General features: G+C 42.2%; 1 protein-coding gene across 1 annotated transcript in view; it reads right to left on the minus strand.

Moving 5' to 3' along the window:
• ano3 (anoctamin 3) overlaps positions 1 to 9,379 on the minus strand; it is a 76,685-nt gene extending 67,306 nt beyond the window's left edge. Inside the window, exon 1 of the mRNA XM_018763832.2 lies at positions 9,126 to 9,379. Within this exon, the coding sequence (XP_018619348.2) occupies positions 9,126 to 9,171 (46 nt within the window). The 5' untranslated portion in view covers positions 9,172 to 9,379. The remainder of the gene's footprint in view (positions 1 to 9,125) is intronic.
• Between the last annotated feature and the right edge of the window lie 635 nt (positions 9,380 to 10,014).

Genomic DNA, 10,014 nt, shown 5'->3' on the forward strand with positions numbered 1-10,014 from the left:
TGAGGGGATAGTAGTGGGCACATTCCCGGTTGGGAAGGAATGCAGTGTTAATATACAGACATGCGTCGCCTAACAACGGGGATACATTCTGAGAAATGCGTCTTTAGGTGATTCCATCATTGTGTGAACATCGTAGAGTGTACTTATACAAACCTAGATGCTATAGCCTCGATCATACCGTGTACTTATACACACCTAGATGGTATAGCCTCGATCACAGAGTGTACTTATACAAACCTAGATGGTATAGCCTCGATCATAGAGTGTACTTGCACAAATCGAGATGGTATAGCCTCGATCATACCGTGTACTTGCACAAACCTAGATGGTATAGCCTCGATGCAGTCGAGAGATGCAGTAAAGACAAGATTTATGACGGTGCTGCCGGCATAGCACAGCATACTGTTTTACAGTAAACTTTTTTTATAAGTAGAAAGAGTACATTGTAAAATAACAATAAAAAGTACAGTATAGTAAATACATAAAGCAATAACATAGGTGTTTTTTATCACATAGGTGTTTATTATGTACCGTATTATGTACAGTACATAATAGTATGTGCTAAACTTTAATACGACTGGCAGCGCAGTAGGTTTGTTTACAGCAGCACCACCACCAACACGTGAGAAACACGTAGCGCCACGACGTTACGATGGCTACGACGTCACTAGTCCATAAGAATTTTTCAGCTCCAGTGTAATCTTATTGGACCACCGTCGTATATGTGGTCAGTCGTTAAGCGAAGCGCCCTTAAGCGGCGCATGACTGTAATCTATATCATTTGCTGTAGCGATGGGACACTGGCTCAAACGGACTGTCAATAAAACATTTTTTAGCAATGCAACAGCGGTCATGCCCAACATAGCTGGCAGGGTCCAGCGCCATAGGATTCAATCCTGGTCAAGCCTTAATATTGCATTATAGAGGAAGATTAACCAGCTGTTTCTATCCATACCCCACCCCCCCACCTGCCTTTTCCTCTTGATTACTTGGGAAATGACCAGCACTCATCACTGTACTACAAGGGATTTCCTCAAAGCCTCGCTCGGTGCGATGTGTTCAAGAGTCCAAGATTAAATTTTCCCCGCCGCACCCAGTCACTATAGTTCAAGCCCTTTAATCCAGGCAGGTTGTCCAGTGACAATTCCAACAATCTATAGGAAAAATTAATGGTAAGAATAGTGAAATCTAAAAGCAGTGCACTATGAAATGTGGACAGAGCCTACAAGTCAGCATTTTTTTAATCCTTTTATTCAGTTTCTTTATGTTGAAAAGTGTGAGGATAAAACCCGTCTGGCTCAGATGCAGTACAAATGTGAACCGGAGTGCCACGACTGTAAATCAACCATGGCGGCTCTGGCATTCTTACCTAGTTGCTGCCTTTTGTACTAATAGTCCAGATTCCAAATAAATAAATAAATCTGCACAGTCTCCACTGAAAAGGTTCCTGTTCTGGCCAGATTCAAACTGGGGTGCTGAGGACATAGTCCCGAAATACAAATTTTCACAGGAAAAAAAAAACAAGAAAACGGTTTGGGGCATTAGGATGCGTTTCTATTTTAGTTCCACTAAACGATAACGCATTAACTTATGTAATGTGCCTAGCCGATCAGCTTATTGTAAGAGCTCTCAGTGCCAAATACCGTAATTACAGAAGGCATAATTAAATTAAAAAGTTAGACGCTGCTGTGAATTATCATGTATAAGTCGTATAATTGTTGCGTAATAGTTTTTTTTTTTTCCCATGGGGACAGGAATGTGTAAATACAGCAGGGATTTCCTGTAACGTCATATACTTTCATATGTTTACCATCACTCAGGCTTACTATATATCCCCTTGATCCCTACGAACATTCATATTTCCTCAACCATCTGTCTGCTTATGCAAGCAAACAGGTGCGTGGAGCGTAACTGTGCCGCCGTCACGTTCATAAGGGTCTCCTCTCTGCTGCACTCATCCACCTGGAGGTGTGAAGGTTCAGACTCCCTGTTCAGCTCTTGTTGCCACTCACCCCGAGAGCCTCTCCATGCCAGGATCCCACAGAGACCAGCCCTCCTACTGCTTTACCTCCTTCACTTTTATTTCACCTTACCATTTTCCCCTCCGGCTTCAGTTACAGCAAGTACTCTGTATTCCTGCCCTTTGCTTTCCTGCGAAATGGAATGTCGACGGAAACGCAGCCGCCAGAGCGTTAAAAAAACGTACAGCCGGCCCTCTCGGTGACACGGGGTTACGGACCTAAAAAATGTTGCCATAAGTCAAAATGATGGTGGCTGACTGATTTTTCCCACAGAAACTGTGATGTATTGGCGGTTACTTCTTGGACGTCTTTTAGATGGAAAGCTCAGTGGAACTACCACCCATTTGTAACCTCCAATTGAATCAATAAAACAGTGTATATACATTATACAACGGATAGAACATCGGCGGCAGTGACTGAAAAAGATCGACACGGATTTTGACATTTGTGGCACTGCAGCGTACCGTGCACGTCTGAACTCTTGTACATTTTTTATTCTAATAAGACCTTTGATGCGATCATCTGGGAGATGCAATACAGAAGGGTCTGTTTCAGGATTTTTCCACAGGGTTCTCTGAGACTTGAAATCCAGGCATGTTTTACTTCTTTTATGTGATTTTCTCCTGTGTATTTTTTAAACAGACCCAGGGACATGGAATTTGTTGTGCTGCCCTCTTTCCCTCTTCCTTCAGTGTAAGTAACGCTGTGGCAAACACAGGCTCTTCGGCAAACACGCCTGCCCTTTGCTCACAAATCAAGGTTGCAGGGACTAATGGATGCCAAATAAAAAAGCTGATTTAAGAGAAATGCCACAATTTACAAAACACACAAACAATAAAAAGTCCTGCATAGGCCAGTGACATTGCTGCGATGCCAGAACATTAATTTCAGGGTCTAAATAGGGTTGACGATTTATAGCACATTGCAAAACACAGATTGTTTGCCAACTAAACATTTACCCGGTTGTCATTCCTGGATTCTTAGTTTGTGAACTGCGGTGTTTCCTCTAGTCCTTGGTTGTAGGTTACCCACACCCCAGTTCCTCTGAATTTGTCTTCTGGATCTTCTCTGAACCCTGCTGCAGCTCATCTGCTCCTGAGCCTGCAAAGTCCTCATCATCACACCTTAAGAACTCCTGTTCCCACACGTCTAGCCCTCAGTTCTATCTCCAGTTAGTCACAGTCGATGCCCTGAATGAATATTAGCCAAGAAAATGTATACAGAGAGCTGGACGTCTCAAGCCTTTAGGCTGCCAAGCATCTTACTGAAATGTAGCCGTAGGTTATGATGACTGACACAATGTGAATTCTTAGATACACCAACGTCTATCCACAGCAACATCGTCCATTTCTTCTTCCAGTGTATCCAGACTGAAACATGCCGCACGTCATATATTACATATATACAGGCTCCCTTCGTACGATGAGCATAATTTATTCCCGAAGATGTGCTCATAAAGAGATTTCTTGTACTCCTCGTTATCATTAATTTAAACTGGGAAAATATTGTTTCCAAGAATAAAGTTCACACATGTAAAATTCACCAAACATCCCAAATTCCTGCCATTTTTTTCAAAAAAGAGAAAATCTATTTCAAAATCAAGTCTGAAACATCAGAACGGCTGCAGAGACCTTTAAATCCAGGCTTAAGATCCACAATTTCAGAACTGGTTTTTGATAACACAAATGCACGCAGAGTTTTTATTGTTCCCTTTACTCCTTTCCCTCATTATTTATCATAGTATGTTCTGCTTTTACTGTGATGTTTTAAAGTATTGCTCTTGGGGGGCACGGTTGCACAGTGTGTGAAGGTTTTCTCTTGCTTCGTCTCACATTGATATCACCTTCTTCTTCTTATTTATAATAATAATAATAAGAAGAAATATTGTTGTTGTAGTAGTAGTTGTAAAAATAACGTAATGATGCAGTTTTCATAATATTATTGCACATAGTTATAATATAACACACACACACACACAGTCCGAAACCGTCTGGTCAGGGTCGCCGCAAACCGGAGCCCAACTCGCCAACACAAGGCACAAGGCTGGAGGAGGAGGGGACACACCCAGGACAGGACGCCAGTCCATCTCAAGGCATTCCAAGCAGGACTAGAACCCCAGACTCACCAGAGAGTAGGATCGAGCCAAGTCCGCTGTGCCAGCACGCCCTCTCATAATATAACACATATATATGTATTGTACAACAATACAACATAATAGTCTATATCATATATTACAGATGATATAGAGTCACAGGATTCCTTATGTGTTTTGGCACACACCTGAGACAACAGCGCTGCAATGGAGAAGCCACGACCTGCTTGTTTGCTGCTCAGTGCCACTAAATGTGTATTTCGATTTGAAATTTCTGATCGCATAAGGAGTTTATGTTATGTGTGAGCTGACAGCTATTATGTGAATATTACAGTATGTTACCAAATTCCTGAAAAATTCGCCTTTCTTATGCAAGGGGAGCTGATATTCCGCGATTTTTTTGGCGTGGGAACTCTTTTAAAAGGGATAAAACGAAGATCATCCATCCAGTCATAAGATCAAAAAACAGTCTTTTAGCATTAAGACATATCTTTTAAGACAAAACTGGAACAGAACTATTTTTATTAAGACAAAAAGATATCGGTACCACTTGGACCACTAAGACTAATACGTGCTAATAAGTACCACAGCAAAATGAGCCCAGTAAGTGTTCATGGAGAATTCAATTAAGGTGATCTTTGAGGAATATAAATGTTGCATAAATGGAGAAACCATTAGTTTTTGGAACTTAAAATATCAGCTTTCCCTGGTGGGAGCCAGGTCTGTAACAGACAAAGGCAGTAATGGCATAAACATCTAACTAAATCCATATTAGTGTTGCACTAATGTTCCTTGATGAACAGGAACCTGTGTTCCAGAATCAATAAAAAGACCAGAATCCGAAGGAAGGAGCTTAATGCCTCGCTAAACATTTTCCATCATGTTCTCTCCTCTCGGTGCAGTCAGTCAGTTTTCTCCGTCACGGCAGTAATGTGATAACAAAGTGGATCTTCACCTCCACTCATAGGCAGCAATCCCATTCATTTTGCCATTTTCACCACTGAATAGCACACTTGTCTTTAAAAGCAGACATAAAAAGGCAGTTAAATTACCCTTTTTCATACAAACACTGGGGAAAAAAAAACTTGTCCACGTTTCTATATTTTTCCAGTCAAGGTATGTGCGAGTCGTACTCTATGATGTATTGCACAAATTATAGGAGTTAAAAAAAAGCTCAGCAAACACGCTTTGATCAGCTTCAAAAACAGAAAGCATGAACACTGACTACTCCGGCAGTCAGAAATTTTCACATACTTCACACACTTCATATTTGCTTGACCTGTACAGTGTGGAGAAATTGTAGGCAGCAGCAGCTACAACAGTAGGAGTCATAACTGGAATTTTGCAAGTTCAAGTGTCTGACTGTAATTAACTGTGGATTTTATCCCAGAGAATAACTGCAAATCAGTGCATAAGCATACACACTACAGCCATTCCATTGCATCATTTATTTGTATGAAATGAAATTATATAATGATATAAATATAAATTTTTTTCATTTTCTTTATTTGCTTATTTTGTGGAAGGTTTATGATGTTGTGAAGCGCCACACACATACACACACATTTTCTGAACCGCTTGTCCCATACAGGGTCACGGGGAACCGGAGCCTACCCGGCAACTCAGGGCGTAAGGGGAAGGGACACACCCAGGACGGGACGCCAGTCCATCGCAAGGCACCCCAAGCGGGACTCGAACCCCAGACCCACTGGAAAGCAGGACCCGGTCTAACCCACTGCGCCACTGCGCCACCGCACCCCCTGTTGTGAAGCTGGTTATTACTTATTCATTTAGATGATTCCATTGTTCAAGCCAATCTACAATATTAGGTTTGCAAACTAAGCTACTTACATCTATGAAAAACATTATACAGCTGTGTATTTCAGTGGGGCAATTCAGGGTAAGCGCCTTGCTCAGCAGTACTGCAAATCCTTCATGATAAAAAAAAGTATCTATCTATCTATCTATCTATCTATCTATCTATCTATCTATCATAAAACAATATAGTCTATTTCAAGGCAAAGATATTGTGATGGCCATACAGTTTGTTTACATCTATTATTGTGATACATCTATTATCTAATGTTATCTATTCAGTATTGTGTTATCTGCCTGCTAATGGATTGAGAATCGCTGATGTGATTTCTGCAGTCACCTCTGTCATCAGAGAGAGGATTTATTTTGTTTTCACTGGAAGGTCCCACTATAAGCCTTTTGGTTATTTGACCTCCCCGACACACTCTGCCTACCATCTATCTGTCTGCAGCAGGAATGGGATTCAGACCCACAACCTTAACGCTGCACAGAAACATTACACTAACATTTACATGTATTCATTTAGCAGATGCTTTTCTCCATAGTGACCTACATCTCAGAGAAAAATACAATGAGTGTATTACATCAACAGAAGGAGACACTTGGATGCAGACAAATAATTATAAAGTACGGTTAATTTGTCCCATTCCACCATATGAACCAGAGTACATCACACGAGTAACTGCATAAAGGTTTATCTACTATTCTACAATTCTAAATGCAGAATTACGAGCATAAACATTTACGTCACGCAGGCTGCTGCGTAAAGGTTAATGCATAGTTCAACCATTTGTTATCACAAAACTACCGAACATAAACGGCTCGAGCCACTGGACCACCTGCTGCCCCATTTGAATGCGAAGATGTCGCCGTGAAGCAAAGCGGGTTAGTGATTCGAAAGAAGGGCATCTGCCATCAGTTTCACTGAACCCACCCTGGTCCAGCCAGATTTGGCAGGAGAAGTGAAAGCACTTCCTTAGGGGACACTGCACTTTGTGCTGATGCTCTCTGCACCCTGCTATTCAGCTGCGTGTTCCACCAATAAGAACAAAAAATGACAATAATGCAATTTCGAAGTAAGCTTGTCCATTGATTTTGTTAAGATTTTCCACAATGTATCATCATTCGGAATTATGGGATCTTTGGCAGTGCAAAATGGAAAATGGCAAACCTTATTTTCTGAATGCAAGGATGTTATTTAAGCAAAAGTGCATGTCACTAAAATAAACTGGAAGTGAACCAATAGTACTTGCTACTACTCAGAAAACTAATACAACCAAGTGGTGTGCAACATCACCGTGTTAGTTAACCGTGTCGAGTCCCGAATAGGCCTACGGTCCTGCTTTCCAACACAACTTTTCCAAGGCAAAAAGTTTTATTTTACTGGTAGCACCGTATAATTCCAAATGTTCCTGCATGCACTGAAGAACTGCGTACAGGCAGTCCTCGAGTTATGAACGTCTGAGTTACGAACCACCCTCTGTAAAGCCTTATATTAAAAATTTGAGTTACATACAATTGTTTGTAATGGCGAACGGATGTTACTTTGCGACGCGCATTAAAACACTCCGCGTTTACAGAGGTTCTTTGGCTCGTGGTTGGGGTGTGTGGGCTCGAGGTAGGACAAAGACTTCCTTCTTTTCAGTCGGACCACGTTGCCGTTGACAGTGTCTCGTGTCTTAGTGTATTTGGCTTTAATTTTTTTGGTTTTTACCCTCGTAATTATGGTACCAAAGCGTAAACGTGATGCAAGTGATGGTGATGCATCAATGAAAAGGAAAATGATCACGATTGAAACTAAAGTGGAAATTATAAAGTGATCGGAAAAAGGTGAAACGCCAACGAACATTGGAAAAGCATTAGGCTACAGTCGGTCAATGATTGGGACAATTTTAAAGGAGAAAGTGAAAATAACAGAGCATGTAAAAGGCTCTTGGGGGCACGGAAGCGCAGTGGTGCGACGGGTTTGGGTGGGTCTCATTCTCTGGCGGGTCGGGGGTTCGAGTCCTGCTTGGTGTCCCCTCCCCCTCCAGCCTTGCGTCCCCTGTTGCCGGGTTGGGCTCCGGTTTGCCGCGACCCCGCTTGGGACAAGTGGTTTCGGACAATGTGTGTGTGTTATATTAAAGATGTTTTACTGTATCCAGAAGTGTTTCTTCAATGTTTTTTATGCATAGAAAGGTACACTATATATTACATGCTAAGACAAACATTTTACTAACCGACGTTAGATACGAACCGTACCGAACTGTTCCGACTTACATACAAATCCCGACTGAAAGACAGACTTAGGACTGGAACTCGTTCGTAATTCAGGGACTGCCTAAAATGTCAAGAGTTACAAGTGGGTTAAAGTTGGAAAACGATAAAAAGATCAGCTTTGCTGAAGGAAATCCTCAGAAAATCCTTCCTTCCTTGTCCTTCTGCTGAACCATGTCCATGTACTACTGTTTGCTTGGTTTTTTAAGGCACTGACTGACTACAGCTTGTATTTCTACAGCCCACGACATAGTTACCACAGCACTCATATGTTTCAATATGCACATGATGATGTGGGACTCTTATTTGGCCTAATTAAAACGTCTGAAAGGTCAGAAAATAATTAAAATTTAAAAAAAAAAAAAAACTACTACAGAGTAGAAACATTTCTTCCCATCATCTTTTGTCACCAACAACGTCAATGTGTAAATTTCGACACACTGACTTAATTTCATATTCATGATACTAGTATTCATTACGACACGAGGAAATTGTACTGCCATACGTAACGCTATGTTTTATTGACATGCAGAAACTTTCATGAAGTATTTGGGGGGAGGTTCACAAAATTTTACTCAGATTCAGCACGTGACAAGAAGAAGACGGGGAGGACAAATTAACTGGAAGCGACAGCGTAAATCAAAACAAATTACATAATGAGGAGATTTCAGTTTTAAAAGGCCTATTAGACAAACAGATGTACGTGAACACTGCAATAAAGTACATTTCATGAGAGTATAGCGGAATCATTGCGAGAGAAAAGAAAGGGGGAAAAAAAAACAAAAAAAAAAAAAAACACCGCTCGGCGAACCCCTGCGGTGGAGCGTCTGAGAGCGCGCGCCGCGCCGCGCTTCCAGAAAAGGAAGGCTGCACGCGCAACCCCTTCCCGGCGCGAGGGGAGAATGCGCGCGCTCGCGCTCGCGCTCAGCACAAGCACTCACCCTTTTGCTGCTTGAAGGACTGAATGGACCCCGAGTGGTGCACCATGGTGGAGGGGGGGGGGGCGCGGAGGGTTCTCACCGCTGTCCCCCCGGTGAAACGGAATCCTTACTCTGCCGGGCTAAAAACATCCAAAAGCGGCGGGAAGCCGTGCTGCTGTCGCGTGGGTGTCTGCGCAGCGTGCCGACATGCCGCGCGCGCAGCGGAGCGATGCGCGGGCCCGAGCCGCTGCCTCAGCGCCGCGAGCTCCTCCATCCGTGGCCGTTGTCATGACAACATACTGTAAGGGAAGTCCTGCGTCGGAACGCCGCCTTCCCTCGGCCAACGGAATTAAAAAAAAATAAATAAAAGTGTTTATAAGTGAACTGTCTGTATCATGTATGGTAGAGAGAAAATAAAGCTGGTCTCTGTGTGTCCCGGGAAAAGTGTTTGTCGTCCGCGCGACCACGTTTTACAACGAGCGGAATATGTCAGCCACTAATGAGTGGCTAACATTCCTGGTCGCTTAGTCTATTATTTATTTCAGCTTTTTGTTGTAGCCTTTCAGAACTGGCGTCAGGAATGTCTGGCTTTTAATGTTTCCTAATAGCCTTCATTTATTTATTTATTTTGCTACATGACCAGGAAACCTTTTCTCGGCAATTACGTGTAGGCCTCCGGGCTCGGCTCAACATGTTTTAAACCTTCCTTGACCTGTATTTTATATACTTTATGTTCTTCAGCTGGTTTAAAGAACCTACATCTGAGAGAAACACTGAAATTATTTTATTTTTTTTTTTCCATTTTGTATGGTCTTTTCTTCAAAAGCAACTTACAACTTTAACGACCCGCATTACTGGGAGTTTGAGCAGGAAAGGGATATATTCTAAATAGATGCATTGCGGGAAAAAT

Source organism: Scleropages formosus, chromosome 11 (genome assembly GCF_900964775.1).
Source record: "Scleropages formosus chromosome 11, fSclFor1.1, whole genome shotgun sequence".
In the NCBI taxonomy this organism is placed as follows: domain Eukaryota; kingdom Metazoa; phylum Chordata; class Actinopteri; order Osteoglossiformes; family Osteoglossidae; genus Scleropages; species Scleropages formosus.